This window comes from Numenius arquata, chromosome 3 (assembly GCF_964106895.1).
Source record: "Numenius arquata chromosome 3, bNumArq3.hap1.1, whole genome shotgun sequence".
NCBI lineage: Eukaryota > Metazoa > Chordata > Aves > Charadriiformes > Scolopacidae > Numenius > Numenius arquata.
Window position 1 is genome coordinate 65,083,223 of NC_133578.1, and position 20,788 is coordinate 65,104,010.

The 20,788-nt window shown below is 46.7% G+C and overlaps 1 protein-coding gene across 2 annotated transcripts in view; it reads left to right on the forward strand.

Annotated features, from left to right (window-relative positions):
• ZHX2 (zinc fingers and homeoboxes 2) overlaps nt 1–9,982 on the forward strand; it is a 75,790-nt gene extending 65,808 nt beyond the window's left edge. For both annotated transcript variants that reach the window (XM_074145181.1, XM_074145180.1), the window contains exons 3-4: nt 463–3,153; nt 8,673–9,982. In XM_074145181.1, the coding sequence (XP_074001282.1) occupies nt 651–3,149 (2,499 nt within the window). In that variant the 5' untranslated portion in view covers nt 463–650 and the 3' untranslated portion in view covers nt 3,150–3,153; nt 8,673–9,982. The remainder of the gene's footprint in view (nt 1–462; nt 3,154–8,672) is intronic.
• The last annotated feature ends 10,806 nt before the right edge of the window (nt 9,983–20,788 follow it).

Here is a 20,788-nt window from a genome sequence, read left to right on the forward strand (position 1 = left end):
ATCACCCATCATTAGTAACCACAGTCATTTAGTAGACATATTTACAAGGTGACAGTGGGAAGTAATTAAGTTTAATATAAATTGCACTCAATTTCAAATCTGCAAGCTTCAAAATAATAATTAATAGAAACTGCAGCTTCTATAAAAAGATGCTGTATTTATAGCAGTATCTTCTTTCTTTTCCAGCGAAACGCATTCAGTCTAGTGGAGATTAAAATCCCCTGTCTGTTCATCGTATTTGTTTCAAAGCCATTTTCTACCTGTGGTGTATTTCACTGCAAATGATCCACTGCTTTTATTCTTTGTGGGGAGATTTTTACTCTTTAAGTTGATGACAGGGGAGAGGAAGAGTTCAGCATTGTCCAAAATGGCCTTTTGAAAGTACATGTCTTGAGCTGTGGCTTTCATGCTAAATCTGTGTTTTATAGATCAGTGCCTAACAATGTGTGTTTTGTTTCACAGGTGTCATGCAGCTGACAGGTCTGCTGGCGGAGCTGATGGTCACAGCGGGCGTGGAAATTCTTCATTAAACAAAACAGAGTAAAATAATCAAGGAAGGTTGGAGCTGCTTGCAAGATCTATTGAGTTGATTGCTCACACTGTCTAAAAAAGTTATAATTTGGGACAACAGCCCGCTGCTAGTGGCTGCCATGGCTAGCAAAAGAAAGTCAACAACTCCCTGTATGGTACGAACTTCTGAAGTCATGGAGCAGGAAGGTGCCGAGGACGTAGAGGCTCCTAAAGAGAAGGGGGCTGGTGCACCGCAGCAGGACTCTAAAAAAAATTGGCCTTCAGAAACCTCAGTCAAAGACTGCGAAGTGGTTGAGGCAAAGCCCCCAGCTGAAAATCAGTCTAAGAAACCCCAGGGTGGTTATGAGTGTAAATACTGCCCTTATTCAACACAAAACTTAAATGAATTCACAGAGCATGTTGACACTCAGCATCCAAATGTCATTCTCAACCCCCTGTATGTCTGTGCTGAATGCAACTTCACAACCAAAAAATACGATTCTTTATCTGACCACAACACAAAATACCACCCAGGAGAAACTAACTTTAAACTGAAATTAATTAAACGCAATAATCAGACTGTTTTAGAGCAGTCCATTGAGACCACCACTAACGATGCCACTGTCACAAGCGGTGGGCTAGAAAATGCAGAGTGTGATGATTCACTTCAGGGGGGGATTAGTGCGAGTAAAACACCAATGATGAAAATGGGAAAGCCTAAAGGAGAAACCAAGAAGGGTCCCAAAAAGCCAGAAGAGGGAGTTACGGAAAACCACGTGGATGGCGCGCTACCCCGCATCATAACTGAAGCCACTGAAGCTATTGCTTGTATAAATGGAGACCTTCTTCATGATGTGTTAGCCCATGTTATGCCCTCTGTACAGCTGCCACCAAATATTAACCTTGTCCCCAAGGTCCCGGTACCTCTGAACAGTACCAAATACAATTCTGCACTGGACACTAATGCAACCATGATCAACTCCTTTAATAAATTTCCTTACCCAACACAAGCGGAGTTGTCGTGGTTGACAGCAGCATCAAAACATCCAGAAGAACAAATCCGCATCTGGTTTGCTACACAACGTTTGAAGCATGGTATAAGTTGGTCTCCTGAAGAAGTGGAGGAGGCAAGAAAGAAGATGTTCAACGGTACTATTCAGGCAGTTCCCCAGACCATCACCGTCCTTCCAGCTCCTTTGACAACTGCAAAAATGCCCCAGCCCATCATCCAGACAGCTTTGCCTTGTCAGATACTGGGCCAGACTGGTCTGGTTTTGACTCCCGTGTCAAATGGTTCAACCGTTTCCTGTTCACCAATTACACTTGCTGTTGCCCCGAACCAGGGGCAAAAGAGGACAATACAGACCTTATCAAGTGCCCCAGAGGCCAAGCGTCCTCACATAGTTCAGGTGCCTGAGACTCCTGCCAAGTTGACTGCTGTGCCGCTGACGCCAGCTAGTGAGCGAAAAAAGACGAAGGAGCAGATAGCAGAGTTGAAGGCCAGTTTCATGGCAAGCCAGTTTCCTGATGATGCAGAAGTCTACCGGCTGATAGAGACAACAGGTCTCTCCAGGAGCGAGATCAAGAAGTGGTTCAGTGACCACAGGTACAGAAGTCAAAGGGGCGTCATGCACATCCCTGGTGATGCTTTAGGGAAAGATCAAATAGCACCTTCAGCTGGTCGACATGGCCGTTCATTTCACCCATACACAGATTTTGCCCCTCAGAGATTCAAAGAGAAAACCCAAGATCAGCTTAGGGCCCTTGAAGAGAGTTTCCTAAGATGCTCTTTTCCTACCCAAGGAGAATTGGACAGGCTTCGAGTGGAGACTAAGCTGAGTAGGAGGGAAATAGATTCATGGTTCTCTGAGCGGAGAAAGATAAGGGACAGCATGGAGCAAGCTGTCTTGGACTCAATGGGATCATACAGAAAAATTAAAGAACAAGGAACTCCCAACGGTGCAATAAGTCAGGCAGAACTGCTGAGTAGCTCTCAGCTTCCCGGTGCTTTATCTGGGTCCTCCACCACGTTTAAGAAAACCCAAGAGCAGATTCATCTACTGAAAAGCACATTTGCAAGGACCCAGTGGCCATCGCCCCAAGAATATGACCAGTTAGCTTCTCAGACTGGGCTCACAAGAACTGAAATAGTTCGCTGGTTCAAGGAAAACCGGTCTTCATTAAGATCGGGGTCACTTAAATGGATTGACCAGTACCAGCAGCAGTACGTTGCTGATGGTCATAATGAGCAAAGCCAGAAAAAGGGATCAAAACACATCGAGAATCCAAAGAATGGTAATGAGGTGTCTCGGCAGCATTACCAGGAGCATAAAAAACTGAATGAAGAGAATGGGGGGAAACTGGTGGTCAGAGCAAAAAGAGACTGCGAACCACTGAAAGACTCTTTGTTGGGGAATCAAGCAGAGGGTACGGACAGGTTGGAGTGCAACAGCCATGATGGCCACGGCAGCGAGGAGAATGAGGAGCCAGCGGAGGTCAACTGGGTGGAGGTGACGGTGGGTGAGGATGATGCTGCATCGGACTGTACAGACAGCTGGAGCCAAACGGCACCTGAAGGCCAGGCAGAGCTGGCGGACTTTGACTCTGAAAGTATATCTGGAGACAATTCCCACGTATAGACAGGTAATGCTGATGGTGCCCTAGTTCTCTGAGCCTGCCTCTGTCTGGGTGTGCTTCCAGCATCCTGTATCCCTGCTTCAGTATAAATCCCTGGAGCCCATCTGTGCCGGATCCTTGTGCTTGCTGAATGCCTGAACAAAAGGGAGACCCATCCTGCTTGTAAATTAAAGCAACTGCATGGTAGGGGAGGGGTTAGTGCTGTTTGCCTTGTTTCTTGCCTGCCTGTGGGTTAAGTCCTGGATAAGGGAGATTTTTTTCTTTTTTTTTTCTTTTTTTTTTTTTTTTTTTTTGGCAACTGGTGGTTAAACTTTCTGCCTTTAAACAACCTATGTAGCCTCTGCAGCACTTGATATAAAACACACCAGCTGAGCCACGTAAAGAAATAGTAAGTAACACTAGTTGCTGATATCCCACTTGCTAAGAGATCATTCATCTCCTGTGAATAGAGGCTGTGCCTGTTTTTGCACCTCGGGTCCTTCCTTTGCAGCATCCTGCCCTGCTCAGAATAAAAGGTCACTGGGGGAAGGGCCCCGGACAGAGATGCTTCTTTATGCAACGGCAAGCAAAAAAACTGTTGTAGGGACTGAAGTGGCTCATGCAAATGTGCTCTCTTCCTCTTGCAGGTGAGAACGGTCTCCAACCTCGCTTTGTTCTGCTTGCTCACTCTAGAGGCTTAGGAAATGCCCCAGACTAAGCTGTGTGGGTGTTTTAGCAGCTCTTCTTCACAGGATCTTGAATTTAAAAGCAAGCTGCAGGGCTTTTATTTAAGGGGGTTTTATATGATCTTTCACAATGAGAAAGGATGTGTTACGTGGAGAGCTGAAGCCTGTTTCTGATCACAGTTGCACAGGTATAAATCTGGAGCAAGCACCGTCAGCATTCCTTGCCTTGCATTTCTTGAGTTCACTGGAGCCTGTAACATTTTGTGCTCAATATAACCGAGTCTGTCTCTCCCAAACTGGAGTCTCCTTAAACTAGAATTTATCCCCAACAAAGCTCAGCACCCTGCATTAACAACCACAGTGAGAGAACACCTATTATAGAAAGAGTTGGTAGTTTTCTGGTATCTAATAACTGTAATATACTTCAGCATTTCTTTAAAAAAATTAAAAACGAAAAATTTAAAAAAGGGAAATAAAAAAGCCAGGAAATCCCTCCATGCTTGCACTGAAGACTTATTATTGCAGCTGTCAGTACTTGAATTGAACTACTGTTTCTTGCAGAGGTGCATTTATTCTTAGCAAGCTTTGCTGGCTAGCCTAGAGCCCTCCACTTTCTCCTCGTGCAATACTTGTCCAAAAGTCTCCTGGACTTTTTCTCTGAGTTGAAAAGGGAAACCCTGTAGTGGTTTTTATTTTGAACTACGAATTGTGTCGGCTAATTTTGAGAAAAGTTATCACAGCATCTGTATCGCAAAGTATCTTAAAAGCTCCAGACTGCAATGCTGGGCACTGTCTCGCGTAGTGCTTGCAGGAGTTGGTAATTAGGGATGTGAGGAGCAGGCTGTGTTACCTGTGTGGCAAAGGCAGAGATTAAAGGAGGAAGAACATGGGAACATCAGCCAGAGGCATGCTGGGGTGCCACTGCTGTGCAGCCACATAGGAAAGGAGAGCCAGGATCTGATCTGCCTTTTAAAATCAAATACACAATGAACAAATGCATTGTGGGATTTTTTAATTTCTTTTTTTTCCAAGGTTGTTATTCCAGATCATTTCCCCCTTCCAGCTATAAATGTTCATACTGGGGAGAGAGAATGGAGGGAGGCGGGTTGCCTGAAACCACTGTTTCTTAAAAACCTTTTGTACCATGAATCCAGGCTCTGCAACCACCCTCTTCCAGCAGTGTAGGTTTGGTGCCTGCATTTTTGTGCTTGCGAACAGTGTAAGGTACGTTGGGGTGAACCTCCTGCCTTTGTGCCCTGGCACAGATGCTGACCATAAAGCTGCAGGGCTGTGGAGGTGCTCAAGCGCTATCAGAGAAGAAATTTAATAAGAACTTTGATCTCAGTTAAACTTCTGCTGGGTTATCCTTTTGATGAGGAGCTTTCTGGTGGCTGGTGGCAAAACACACTGAGAAGAGACTCACTGGAGCAGGGCTTCCGCTGCGAAGACCGTGCAGTAAGATCAGAGAACCATTTTGTCCTCTCCTCTTTGCCCACATCTCGGCATGCTGGCCTTGGGACTTAACAAAAGCCCAAAGTCTTTCTCATTTTCCTTTATTCTTCCTGTGAGTCTCAGCCCAGAAGCGCAAGTGCCTGCTCACCAGTGCCTGCACGGAGGCACTGTCACTGGCATTGTGACACAAAAGCTGGAAGCTTTATACCCCACACTGATGGGACCCATGGAAAGATCCTAGCTGCTGGCTCCTTTTTGCTTCAGGATAAGCTTTTGCTCTTACCTTTGGGAAGCTTATCTTTTATAATTTTGAACAAAAACTTTGGTGTTAAATTAACAAGGCGCTGTCTTAGGTGACATCCAGAGTATGACTTAAAAACAAAGACTGTGTAAGACCTGACGGAGAGCTTGTTTCTGCCTGTTGTCATACCAAAGTCTGAATTTTCCTAACATCGTAGCCCTTGGAACCCTAGAGGGGTCCTGTCACTGTCTTGGCTGCATGTTAAAGGTAGACTGAAGAGCTAATAAGGGACTTCTCCTCTTGACTCTCATGCAGCCACAGTCATTATATGAAACTTTCACTGCTGAACCATCAGACAGAAACATGCTCCTTTCATGGTGTTGCTATTTTCTGAGCTTGATGTACATAGTTTAAAGTGAACATTTTTCAGCGATTGATCTCCATACTCCTGTTGCTGGCTAAGTTTGTGTGTGGCTTCTTTAAAAGCTGAGCTCTTCCAGACCATATTGGTCACTCTCTGCTGCCGTGTGTTTCTGAAACTCTTAGTATTTGTGTTACAGTTGAGACAGATCTTATTCCTTAGAAAACTGAGTTTTTCAAAACTGATGTGTCTTTGGCAGATCCTGCTGCTGCAGGTAGTGGCAGTTTCACGAGCACCTGGCCTCAGGCGAGAGCAGGATTCATGCCAGGCTCTGAAATACCATCCCTGGACTAAGAAAAGGTTCTGTTAATAAGTCCATATCTGAAGCTTTTGGCAACATTGGATTTATTCCATGGAGCAGGTCAGATTTCCTGAACAGTGAGGCTGGGAAACCTGTCCCTGTAGGGTGCTGGGGCCTTCAAGATGTTGGGTGGCTCACTGAAAGTGCTGCAGATGCTGCGTAATGAAGCCTCGCATCTCTCTTGCAATGAAGCCCAACTGCTCTATCAAGGGATTGCTTTAGCTCCCTTTCCATCAATAGAGATATTCCTGCCTTCCAACAGCACAGGTCAAAATTAGGTCTGTTGTCCCCATCTGCACAAGCCTGACAAACAGAAACTGGTCCTAAATTAAATACAGCAAATTACAGCTCAGACATGAGAGCGGGACCAGAGCGTGCCAGAGTGGTTGGCAGCTACCGCTGGCTTTCTTCACAGCATTGTCTCCCCGTGGGGTTTTCCCAAGATCAGTATTTCCTCAGCCCAGAGCTTTTGTGTTTTTCTCAGAAGCACACTTGTTTTTTTTCCCATCACCACCTTCCCCGCTGTAAACTTTCTTTTTTAGAGTTATTTCATTACCTCCGTTTTAAGCCCAAACCCTACAAGATGTAGATATCAAAGTTCATGACTCGTGCTGAGAACGAGGTAGGTGGAGACCCCAGAAGATGCATGCCCTGGCTCTTGATGGCTGTGACCACTGCTCTGTGGAGATGTGCCAAAGGAAAACCACGTCTGGGAGTTGCAAACCAGGAAAGAAAAAAATAAAGAATGCAAAGGAAGCCACCCCTTGCTTCTGCCATATGCATCGTACTGGGCATCAGAGGTAGTCTGGGTCCTCTTGGTGCCTCCAACTCCTTTTGCGCTGCTGTCGGGGCTGAGATCACTCAGTTGCTGGTGGCCCAGTGCAGTCCTCGGTGTCCAAAACTGGTAAAAGTGAACAACACTGGGGTTTCTCTCACTTTCTGTCCAAGTTCTCGTTTTTCTTGTGGTTTAGGGCTTTATCCATAAACCTACCTGTAGTGCCCATTACTGGTGTTGGGTTCCAAGGCACCGTCCTGACGTCACTGTGGGACTGACCAGTAGTATTTGCAGAACTCGGGTCACCCTAAAGCACGTCAGGGAGCGAGGCTGAAGTACGGAGGACTTGTCATTTCCCCTGAAGCCAGTGAGGGATGTTGGAGACCCAAGCTGTAATGCAGTGAAGGACTTCAGAGGGGGAAACAAAACACGATGCAGCAATTAAAATTTTCCAGTGAGTTAGGAGGAGCAGGGGGCTGTTTGAAGAAAGGTCACAAGGATGGGGAGGACTTTTGCCTTTGGAGTTGGTGCAAGTCTGTGCCCTTTTACTGGGCTGGACTGCATTGCTTTCTGCATTGCAGATACCAGACAGAGCTCACTGCTTTTGTGGGAAATAACAGACCTGGTAGCAACATTGATAAAAGTTGTGAACTAGCGGGTTAGCTCAGGTTTCTGTAAGCACTGGTGCAGGATGGGTGAGGAGGATGGTGCGGGAAAGCCAGCTGCATGCAGCTCCAGCCCGAGTGGGTGCTGGCACTTCTCGCACTTTTACACCACAATGGGGAAAAACATGCTGAACTTAATCCTTGTCATAGAGCCCTTTCTTTCGGCTGGGAACTGGAGATATGTGTGGGTAGGTGAGTATTTGAAGCTTGGGGCTTTTGGGGTTATTTTTTATTACCTGGTCTGTGATGCAGTCTTTATGTAGGTGCAGGAGTCGTAGCAGAGCCAGGGAGCTGCTCTGCAGAGCACAGGCGCGTGAAAATTCTTTCCATTGTCTTGCAGTTTGTGTAATTATTTCTAAAATCATGCAAAAAAGGTATTTCATGAGAGGATTTACCAGGGAAGAGCGGAGATTTAGATTAGATATTAGGAAGAAATTCTTTACTGTGAGGGTGGTGAGACACTGGAACAGGTTGCCCGGAGAAGTTGTGGATGCCCCATCCCTCGTGGAAGTGTTCAAGACCAGGCTGGATGGGGCTTTGAGCAACCTGGTCTGGTTGGAGGTCTCCCTGCCCATGGCAGGGGGGTTGGAACTCTATGATCTTTAAGGTCCCTTACAACCTAAACCATTCTATGATTTCTTGCCTTTAGCATCCTGCGGTTGCAAAGTAGCTGCCCCCAACCCATGTGCACATCGTCTCTGAGCCAGCGTGAGGGTCTGCCCAAGGTGTATAGTAGTGAGGGATCAGCAGAGTCAACACTGGGCTGTATGTCCTTGTTAGAAATATGTAGCGGGTTGTTAGCTGGGTGTTAGATACAATAAAAAGCTGGCACCCTCCTGCAGCATCAGGCTGTGATAGGGATGCTTCAGGGTATGGTTAATACAAAATACAGTGCTGCCGCATGTGCCGGGATATAAACTGGACATGGTGTTAGTTGACAGCTCAAATAGTTGTTCATAATGTTCATTATTCAAAAATAATATGCTGCTTTTATAATTTTTGCAGGGGTACTCCTCAGCTGCACTGTCCTGACGTTAGAGGGGAAATGCTGTCTGAAAATAGAAGAAAGCTATTTTCCTGCCTGGGGTGAGATAGCGTGTTGCGACTCCAAGTCTCAAACCGCACTTGCGGAGGCACAGCGAGAAATACTCTTGTGGAGCATCACCATGGGATCGTTTATAGTGCCAAAGTCCTACTACTGCATTAGAAAAGAAACAGAAGAGAGGAAGGAAGAAAGAAAGAAAAAAGGGTCCTTGTACATAGGTTTCTCCTTAGCTTCTCTCCCACCCACTTTCCTGCCCAGCCTCTTCCTCTGCTGGAACAGATTTGTACAATGTGGAAATTTTGTTAACTTTTTCATAGGTGCAGGTTATTCTTGCAGATAATGCCATTGCAAAATTTGGGGGTTGGTTTGGGGGAGGGAAGTGTCTTTTGTGGGGGAGGGACATGAGAATTTTTTCTGAAGCGTTTTAAGAGAGATTTGTAATCTTTTGGAGTCTTGTTGGTGCAGATCAACACCTGAGCCCAGATCCCCAGCCCGGTTTACATTTCAGCCCGCTTAAATGAGCTATGGGGTCAGGGAGGGTTGTTCTGGAGTGGTTGGGGTTTGGTTTTTTTCTTGTTGTTTTGCCTTTTTTGTTTTGTTTTATGGCCACCTGCTACTGGTTGAAGTATTTAAATCTCTGCTTTTCCGTGCTCCTACAAGGCGAGTCTTCTCCAGCTCCTGTACTTCACTTTTCACAAGTTCGCCCCAGCTGTGGGTCTCTGAAGATCTGGCTAGAATGCCTTTTTTTGTTGGGTAGGTTTTTTAGCACTTTTTGTTTAAACATGCAGTACAACCCCCAGAGGGGTTGGAGAGAGGAAATTAAGATGCTTCAGAATCCGAACTTGTTTGTGTTTCTTCAGCTGGTACAACGATGGACACCATAACCAAGAGTCTGCCCTCCGGCTTTAGATGTCGTAGCGCACAACAGAAGGTTCTGATTAACCCTTGCCACTAAATTTTTAGATCAATCCTAGGTTCCCGAGTGCACTTTTTTTCAAATACTGCTCATTTGGATTTGGGAGGGGGGGTGTCTGTCCGTGCATGTGTGAGGAGGAGGAGGGGGAGGAGGAGGGAGAGTGGGAGCGTGGGTGTGTAGACGAGCGGGTGCAAGAGCCGTCCAGTGCGTTCTCTGACGAGCTGGGTTCAGAAAACTTACCCACCTTTCAGTACGCTGCACAAATACAATGCTAGGGAGTTTGAATAAATCCAACTTTTCTAACTTGTTGCTCATTTGTTGTAACTCAATAAAACAAAGGCTAAACATTTTGGTAACCTTTTTCTCGTCTCTTTTTTTTGGTTTGTTTTTTGAAATCATTATTTTATTCCATTTAAAACCCAAACTTGGCCCTCACCAGCTCTCCTTGGTGCACAAGAGCTCAGTGTCTTTAGAGCTGCAATTAGGATTTTCACTGGTTTTGCAGTAATCGGCTTGGCAAACACTAACCAGACTAAGGTGAACTCAGTGAACTACTGATGTTTATTTCCCTGGTGTTGGGTGGCTCTTCCCTGCGTGAAGGGGTTGGATACCAGCTGGGAATGGAGACTTGGGAGGCACCTTTATTTTGGTTGCAGTCACAACCTGAATGAACGAATGAAGCTGTCCCTATGACTCACCCGTGTGGAATTATTTTTGTTAATCATCAGCACAACATTTTAAGAGCTGAGGGAGGTTTGCGGTGGGTGGCAGCGAGCACTTGGTGACTTTGCTTACAATAAAATTGTCTGGTTCATGGCCGAAGAGGAGTGAATGGACAGGGCAGCGCTTGCTCTTGCGTGTCACGGGCCAAGGGCAAGAGGTGGGGAAGGAACGTGGGCTCCTCCACGGGCAGAGGCAGCTGGGGGGGGGGGGGGGGTGGGGGTGGTGCACGTGTCCTGTCACCCGTGGTGGTGTGCATTGCTCCTGTGGGTGCCCGCATTGACACGTCCATACCCCCCGCGCAGGTTCTCAGATCGATGGCTGCAAATGTCAGGTGGCCAAAAAGAAAATGCCTCCCAGGACGGTCCTCCAGGACTCCGAAGTTCTAACTGAAACTAATTGCCTCTTCTGTCTGCTTTGCTTACATGAAAGGATGCTAATATTTTAATTGCCCTTGTGCGCGGTTTTTAACAGCCACTTGGCGGCTTAATATTCCAGTGTGTGTCTCTCCTGTCTGATGTGCGCATACGTCTGTGTGTCTGGAGCACTGACCTACTTCGCTTCACCAGCAGCGCTCCCAGGGAGCTCAGCAGGAGGTTTCGGAAGAACAAGACCCACCTGGGTCTTCTGTATTTGCACAGCCCCAGACACGGTGGGATCAGAGGCTGGGACTGGAGCGCTTCAAGATCTCTGCAATTCAAATAAAACAATAGCAGCGGCCCCAGAGCCTGTCATCGCCCAGATAATGAAGCTGAAGCTCTCCCACAGCAAACAAACGGGCTGGAAAAGGACTGGCACAGCCTCTGCCGGCCCCGGCAGCACCGGGCAGGTTTGTGCAGGCGGGTTGTGGTGTGATGCCAACCCTTCCGACACCACCTTTCACCGGGGAAAGCCGATCCGGTGGCCCCTTGCTTTTTAAGCTCAAAATCAGCGCAGGTCCCCACAAAGATTGCCTCAGTGTGGCTGCTGGAACGGGTTTGCAAACTGGGCATTGCAAGCAGGCTTTGTTTTTAATTAATACCGACGCAGTGGCTGCGTTTCTCGGAGCGTCCAAGGGGGGAGGCACAATCGGGACATTGTTTGTCTGTGGTGGCCATTGGGGATGGCCCGGGCCATGGGGTTTAGTTGTGCACGGATGAGAACAGGCTGCCGACACCACCGTTCCTTGAGTCCCGGGGCAGGAGCCTGGCATTCACACCGCGGTGCAGAGCCAGGTGAAGCCCTGCAGCGAGGAGATGGCTTGGGACAGCCTCTCCTGGGCAGGACCCCAGGACCAGTAGTCCCTGGTGCTCAGGCTCTGATTGACATCTTTCACGATGTGTTTTTAACCCAAGTCTCTTGAAATGTTCTAATCAGAAGAAATCTAGTTAACACACGCACACAAAAAAAATTAAAAATTCAGATTTTTTGCACTTGTGCAATGCTTTTTTTTTTAATGTGGTTTGCAGAAAAAAAAAATATCCATAACTCAGAAGCCAGGAACAACTTGTATTAGGTGACCTCTGCTTTCTTAATTTAGTCTGCTTGTATGCTGACAAGAGGATGGGCTTTCGTTATATACACACTTTACTTCTCCTGCCTGGCCCGTAAGATACTGCTCAGCAAATGAGCTGTCATTAACTCCTTACTGCTGTCAGAGAGTCGGGGACTCCAAGCGCATAGTAACACTGCTACAATTTAGGACCAGTCAGCCAGAAGCTCTATTAAATGTGATCATGGTGAGAGACCACTCGGTCATCAGAGAATAATAGCATCACAGAATGGTTTGGGCCAGAAGAGACCTTCAAAGATCATCTCATCCAACTGCCCCCCGTGGGCAGGGACATCTTTCACAAGATCAGGTTGCTCAAAGCCCCTTCCAACCTGACTTTGGGAAGTTTTGGAGTAGAAACTTCAGCATGTACAAACCCCTCTGCAGTCCGAATAATTCTTTTTTCACAAATCCTTTTTTTTTTTTTTCTATTTTAAAGAAAAAAGCTTTGTGCTTTTCAGCCCCATCGCTGCAGTGGCACCCTTTCTAACCCCAAATCTCAGATGTTGACCTTTGGGAAATTCATTTAATGCATCACTTAGAAAGTCAGCCAGCGAGCAGTGCAAGCAGTTTGTATCTGCAGGGTGAAGCCCAGCAGTTGCAGGGATCACTCTCAGAAGAAGGGGTGTCCCACCACCACGTGGACCATCACAGGTTGGGGGGAGGTGCTGGGTTATGCAAGAAATCTGAGTATCTGAGTGATTATAAGCATAATGATAATTAGATGGTGATAACTTGGGATGCAGGGAAATACACAGGCAAAAGGTAACCAAGATAAGTAACATTTATGCATTATAGTCACCATTAGCAGAAATTTAACCACTGAAACTTTCTCTATCATCTTCTTGTAGCTCTCAGATCTTGTTAGACAGCAAAAAGACACATCCTGAAATCTTACCTTACAGAAAGGGGAAAAGCAATTAATTTCAAAGGCACACAAGGCAACATTGTAGGAGGTCCGTTTGGCATCCTGATACCAAGGAAAGAGCACACCAGTGATGGAAAGAAACTTTTTTGATCATCTCCTGAGGAAAAAAGAGAGACCTGAGACCATCTAGATCAGCGAAAGGGAGGACTTCTGTGCCCATGTGATCGGTAACTAATGGAAAGCGGTTGTAAATGGGTCTGTGGCTCTTGAGCACAATTCTGAAAATATTCATAGTACAGCAGGAAAAGTGAATGCATTGAGAGCAAGAGAATGCAAGATATGCAGTGAAGAAATGAAAAAGCAACATAAAACCCGAGTGTTACTCAGCTGAACCGTATCCCAATCAGATTATTGCAAGCTCTAGCGAGGACGGAGGTAAGAGCCGAGTGACCGGGTAATTGTCAGACCTAATCACACCGCACACATCTCGAGTGCAGTAAGCAAAAGCAGGATTTTTCCATTGTTTTCTTATTTCCATCAGACTTGATGCTCCAAGATGGTAGTTCTAATTATATTGCAATTCTCGTAACTTAAAGTGTGCTGTGAAAACCACACAGCCTGCAAATTGGCTCAGGCACAGTAAACGGGGCATCTATGAAGCTTCATCAGCACACAAACTCACCCTCTCCTTGCTCTTTTTTTTTCCTCTTTCTTAAAAGTCTAATCATCCCAGTGCGATATATCATGCAGAAGTTAACGTGCAGCAATCTTAATCTAAAAAATCATTAGTTTTGCAACACATCTATGAGATAGCTAAAGGAATAATACAATTAACCCAAGTTTCCAGACAGAGAAACTGTGAGATGTGTGTAGTTATTCACAAGACCACAGAGTAAACCTGCTAAAGGCAAGAGCTGGAATTCAGCTTGGCCTTGTCTTGACTTCTCAGCAAGGAAGCTTCAGTTTGTATTTGTATCAAATCATTGCCATTTCATGGGCGTTTACTTATTCTTTCACCCAAAGCCTTTCACTTTCCAAGAAGCAAAGACACAAGGGCAGGAAGGAGTGGGCTGGGGCTGGGGCTCCTCAGGGACCCGCATCCCACACAATCCCACCAGGACATCCCTCTTCTCCAGCACAGCTCTCTGGGCAAAGCTTTCACCTTCCTGCCTTCATTCCCTCCACTTTTAAGTCTCTCCCAAAACATCTTCCCTCTGTCTTTCATTTCCAGTGACCTTCGTTTTGGGGGCCCCCGCAGGAGGTGCCAGGTGCTCCCACCAGTCTGGCTGCTCTTTTATTCCCACAAAGGGGGAATTTCTCCTCCCTTTAAAGCAGGAGCCGATGGCGTGCCCTGGGGTGCTTTATAACACATTAGCATGCATGTGCGATTAAATCCCTCTCGGTATTAAGAGCATCGCTATCTCCTCAGCTTGAGAGCAACGGATCCATTCGGTTTCTTTGGCCTCCCTGAACCACTCATGCAAAGTCACTAATACCAAAAGGCATTTTGCCACACGGTAGCATTTAAAATACATCTGTACCTGAATGTTTAAATCTGATGGTTTTTGCTTTTTTATCATCCTCTAACCCCGCAGTCCCTCTCGTCTCGGCGCTGGTGCCATCGGCTAACGCTGATGAAGAATGATGCAGTTCTCTGGCGAGGTGGAAATGGGTGACTTTGCCTCCTGCCTCGCTGCGCTCCCAATACACCCCTTAAACACCAGCGTCACATCTTATCCCCAACCACTAAACCATAGAATCACAGAATCTTCATGGTCGGAAGGGACCTTTGAGATCATCGAGTCCAACCACACACACACACAAAAAAAACCCCAACAATCTTGGGCACTAGAGCATGCCCTGAAGTGCCACGTCTACACGTTTCTTAAATACCTCCAGTGATGGCGACTCCACCACCTCCCTGGACAGGCTGTTCCAGTGCCTGACCACCCTCTCAGGAAAGTCATTCTTCCTAATATCTAATCTAAGCCTCCCCTGCCGCAACTTCAGACCATTTCCTCTGGTCCTCTTCATTGCAGCCAGGGTTTCACACAAATTTGGGCGTCTGTGGCTCTTCTCCGATGGTCTGTTGTCTACAACTCCGCTCCAGGCTCTCCCAAGGCATTTCTGAACATTCACCTTCATTTGGGGTGTCAATCATTGAGCCCCGTCTGTGCCTCACCTGCAGGGCGATGCCTCTCCCCAGGAGGATGCTGAGCAGGGGAGCTGGCCCTGAAAAGCCAGGGAAGCTCCCTGCAACCAGGAATTTAAATCGGCACTAAATTTAATCAACTGATGTCATTATTAATTATTACACGAGACACACTTGGATATAGAGAGGTAGGCACTGCCCATGCTGAGAGCAAGGGGACACATCTGGAGCAGCTGTGACAGAAATAGGATGCCAGCAGTTGTGGCACCATTATGCAGTGGGCGAGCAGAAGTACCCCTGACCGGGAAGCACAGCACCAAATCTGATCTCCAGCCCAGATTCAGCTACCACCAGGCTCCAACTGGGCAAAGAGCAGGAAAAGAGCACCTGGGTTGGGGTGGGGGAGGTCTGTGGGCTTGGCCCACTGTCCCCAGCACCAGCAAAGCCCTGGTGAAGAGCCCAGAGCCAGGAGCACAAGCCAAGCCCTAACCCCACGTCTGAAGGGCAGCATGTTCTAAGGCTCCCTGTTAGGGATTTAAACAAAAGGAATTTTAATCTTTTTTTTTCTTCTTCTTTTTTTTTTCTTTTTAATGCCAGCGTTTGAATGTGGGGGGATGGAAATTTTAACACGAAGCCACACGCTGAAGGTCATGGAAAGGCAAGGCAGACATTGTCTTCAGTAATATTTGAAGGAAGACCAACCCTGCTGTGTCAGAGCAAAAAAATGAATACTTCTTTTGACTGGAAAGAAAGTTTCTCCATGCCCGGTTGCGGTGCAGCATTGCACAACGGAGACTGCTGCGGCTGGGAGCAAGGAGAATTAATTACTTTGCTTTTTGAAGCATGGGCTGCTCAGCTCTGCTGTGCCAGCTTCAAGAACGATAAGCGCTTATCCAAAGAGCATGGTTTTGTCCTCCGGCGTGGGAATTTTGCCTGTCTAAATCACAGGAGGCCGCTGAGGTTTTGTTTTGTTTTCTTCATACTTGGCCCACGCTTGAACCTGGGCAGCACCACTCTCATTTCGGACTCACAGACACCAATGCGTCCCAAAGACGCCGTCTGAGGGAAGGACACTGGAGCGAGCACCCGCGCTGGCCATGAAGGGCCAGGTGGAATTGCATTAAGCACCGTCCCAAGGTGCCAGCTGCCGTCACCGCGGCACATCGCAGCCCTGGAGCACAGACAGGGGTTTGCCAAACACAAATTTATCTCCAAGCCACCGCCCTCCCTGGGGATTTTGCTTTCAAGGGCATCTCAGCATCCAAACAAAGATGAAGTACGCCTCTCCGAGCGAGCAGGCGGTGGCACTGAAGGATGTCTTCAGCGCTTTGTCCTCAGCTGGGCAGCAGCAAGTCGTGCCTCAGAACGGGCTTATTGATGACGTGCTTGGCCTTTCAGGGGGCTGAACTGTTTTCTTCTTGCTATTCGTTTAGAAGGAGATATATATTATTTTTTTTTTATATATATATTAGTGACTTGGGAACTGCAGTCATACAGGTTGCTGAAGCTTTCCTCCTCTGCTCACAAATAACTTCCAGGTGGCCCTTGGCAGGAGAGAAATGGTTTCGCTCAGTAAAAGCGCCACCCAGCAATTCAGGGTAGCTGCAGATGCTGCTGCACTGACCTTTAGTAAGCAAAAATCACAACGGTTTTTAAATTTTCACCGTAGTGTTGACACCCCTTCTGAAAAAGAGCGATTCCCACCTCTCCCAGAGCCCCCGTTTGTGGTCATCTGCAGCCTCAGCCTGCCAGAGCCATAACTCCTAGCTCTCCTCCCAGTCCCGACTTTTTGGCAAAAGCTACTGACTTACCCAAACAGTTGCAGAAGAACTGAAGGACTCAGGCACAGGGCAGTTTTACATGAAAGCTCCTGCTGGTAACAGAATCTTTCGGCAAAATTCAGGGAGCCTCATCCCAGTTCTCTGGTGGGAGAGCCAAAATCAATGTCTCCTCAGCATCCTGCACGCTGAAGTTCTTAATTGATCATCTCAGTGTTTTTTTACTTAACGTAACAGGCATAAGATTAAATATAAGAGCTACTCAGAGCTTATCAGGCTTTTACCATCCATTTCTTGACATGAGCTAGAACTGCCCAGCTTCCCATGCCTCGCATAACCGATCTTAATTTGCCACTCCTGAACCACAGCCACCAGAACATAAGCAAGCCAAGAAACGAACTCACAGACGAGAAAGATCAGCACTTCTTTAAAATTATGTTCTTCCCGAATTATCATGTGTAGATATCAATCTCTTAACTGACACTCATTTTCGTTCAACACTAGATCAATGCTTCAAATACAGTCCAGACTACCAGCTTCTTAAAACCATCACCATTCGAGTTGCAAGACAGATATAAAGGGGTGGAGGAGGGGGAAAAAAAAAAAAAAAAAACACCAACAAAAAAATGGCCACATCCTATCTGTTGCTGCTATTCAGAAAGAGAGCTTGCAGCTCAGGGCAGTGATATAGTTCTTTCTTCTAGACTTTTCCCCTCCCGCCCCTGTGTTCACCAGCTCTTTACTGGGGTTGCGGTACCAGTCCATGGCCGTTTGCTGGCAAACACATGGCAAAGCTGAAGCCTGACACACAGTGGCACAGTCAGAAATAAATGCAAGACCACAGAATTGCCCTCTTTTGGGCAACTGTCCTCATTTGAGCGACACAGGACTAATTTCTCTTCCAACGCCTGAGAAAACTGCACTTTTAGAATACTCCAGTGTCTGAATTTGTGAAAACACTTACTTTATAGCCAGCTCTGGGGTGTGGGTTTCAAGGTCTCAGTGTTTTTGAGCCTTGTCAGGTACAGGGACGAGGAGGAGCAAGACCTGGGCACTTGACCCAAGCTGCCCAACAGGATTATTTCATACCATGAATGTCACATTCAATATAAATTAGTAAGTTTGCTAAGAAACTCTCCCTCTTCCTTGATGGCTGTGGTCCTGAGAACTTCTTGCCCTGGTGCTGGAGCCCTGAGCTTTTCACTTCTTCCTGAAGCCACAGTACTCGCAGTGTCCGACATTGGCTGTCCCCTGCAGGGAGGGCACAGCTTCCTGCTGAGAGAATGGGCTGAGTATTATCCTGTATAATCGGTATCGGGATCAATATCAGCTCTTCAGTGTTATTAATGTTGATTATCTAATCTTATTCGATTAGGTCTATTTGTATTTCAACCCTCGAATTTCCTTGTTTTTCCCCCGATTCCCCTTCCTGGGTGGGGAGGGGTCATGGGGTGATAGAATAATTGTCTGAACAACAATAAATTGTTGTGGGTTCTTCAAACCATCATAGCAACATACAGTTTACCATTGCTCCCTGCCCAGCAGGGAACATCCAAGGGTAAATAAGCTTACCTTTTACCGTGTACTTTATCACAGCTGGCAATTTTAAGATACTGCTCTGAAAGGGGAAAAGGTTAAGCTTTATACACCAGGTAGCGAGTGAATTGGGAGCGCTGGCCCTACTGGTCTGGCCCACAGGTGAATGTAGCTTGGGTCAAAAAAACATAGCAGCGATACAGCAAGGTATGTACCCAGCATGAGTGACCTTGGCAGTGGCAAGGTCATCAAATATCAAGGAGCTGGGGTGTGCTGTCCTGCCCCTCGCTCCAGCTGGAGCGATTCGCACAGCCCTGTCCCGCTCCTCCAGCCCCTGCCGACGGGCTCTTCCAGGCCAGGGTGCTCCTCCCAAGCTCCTCCACTCCCCAGCACCTTGGGTCCCACAAAATCCCCCCAAAAAGAGAGCAGGAACGAGCCCATCTCCATGCTCCAAAGCCAAACTGACCCATATGAGTGGGATTTAGTTCCCTCTGGCCTTTTGGCTATGGCGGCATCAAGACTGACCTATTCTTAGACAGCCTTCCCCTGGGGTCAAGGTGCCACCTTCATGGTCACAGAGGTACAACCACTTTCCTGCTGTTCTTTTCCCTAGATTCCTCCCGCTCTCCCTCCCCTCCAGTAACATGCCCACGCATCCTCTTCAGGGTGTTGGGTTTTGGTTTTTTTTTTTTTTTTTCTTCCTTTGAACAATGCAGCCAGGGGTCATGATTAATCACAGAGTTTTCCATACTCCATTTCCCTGCTCATTGTCCCATGCCACTTGTTGAGAACCTTATCTTTATTAGCTGGTCTTATCACGACTCGATTACACATTAACAGAAGCTCTCCTTACTCAGCAGGATTTCCTCAGGATTGCATTGCTTTTGGCTTCAGAGAGCAGCTCCGCGGCGCGCGCCACCCCGCCAGCGCCAGCCTAGGAAGTTACTGATCGTATTTAAGATGCACGAGGGCACATGGGAAGCTGCAGGATGACTTTGAGGAACTGGCAAGAGCAGATTTAGAGGACAAAGCATTTCTATAGGGGGAGCGAACGCATTAGCTCACGTTGTTTGTATTGGCATTAAATTATACAGTAATTATTTGGTCCCCATGAGCTGTGCTCTAATAGCAGCTGCAGAGCTATCGGAGATCCTTCAGCACAGGGATTGCATCCAGATAAAACATCCCCCTATCTACTTACCTACTCAACCAAATCATACAGCTGTAGGGCCTACTGTTATCTGTCTGCTTTCACAAAATTAGACTGATACAGTTCTTAGAAATTTACTAGAGCTTCAAGCACAATATCACCACACCATGTACACCTCTGATAGAGGATTATTCCCTTTAATGCTGCTATCACCTTGCCCAGGAAGGTTAAATGGCATCAACTGGTATCAACTGCTCTTGCTTCCTCTTCTTTTCTTAAATAAGATTTTATACAAAAGAATCCATTATTTGAAAAGGACAAAGTAGGTGGTGCAAGAGAGGGGGAAAGCACATTGTTGAGAGGAGAAAAGCTGTTTTTTAACAGGTGGCTCTGTGAACCCCAAAAATCCATCTCTTGTGAAGGCAATTGTCCATCTGAGGACTTCACAGACTGCTGAGACCTCCCAGCGCCAGGCAGTCCAGAAGCAGGCAGAGCTCACTGGCTAACGATAGCATCCCCTCTGCTTGGGAAGAGCCTTACGTCTGTAATGACACACCATTGCCATGGCCCTTCACCCTCCCACTCTGCTCCCAAGATGACATGTCCCTACACATGTCTTCACGGGGTGGCTGTGTGGAACAGATACAAGGAGAAGGTTTGGAGAATTCATTTATACAGTTAACACAGCTGGGAAAAAAAAAAAAAAAAGGGGTAAAACTGAAAGCACAAAAGCTCTTCTTCTGACATAGCAGCAGCAGGCTCCAAAAGCATGTCTGGAATTTGAGGACAATTACTCTGAGTTTAACTAGTTACATTCATCAGACCATCTGGGAGAACACGTAGCTGATATCTGGAAAACAGAGATGGATGTAAGCAAGGGAAGAGGTATTAAAGCAGTTATCACCTACGGGGGAGAGAAAAAAAAAAAGTGATATATTGGTAATTTACTGCCTGCATGACAGCCAACAGAGGAAGCAAGAAAAGATTATAAATTGCTATAAAACCAACATTGCTACGGGGCACATGATTTTAAGTATCAAGACTCAACTTCTGAAAACAGTTTGGAGCTCTTCTTTATATACGATGGCTGTCACGGCAGGCAATGGATGAAGAGTCCCTGTTGCAGCCTGCCCAGGCTTTCTAAAGTGATGAGGATTTACATTTTGCAGGTGCATCTGATGATTCCCGTAAGTCTTCCCTGCCTCTGCAGAACACAGGCAGCAGGAGCAGGTATGATGCAGTAGAGCTGAGCGTATCCCTCTTCTTCCTCCTGTGCTACTGTGAAACATTAAATTTGGACCTAATTCTTTGTGTGCAGTTTCAGATCAAAAAGAGGGGAGATTTAAATGAAATAATACTGCTCTAACCAAAATATACAGGAAAACTAGAAATTGGATTGAAACTACCCCAATGAGAGCAGCAGGC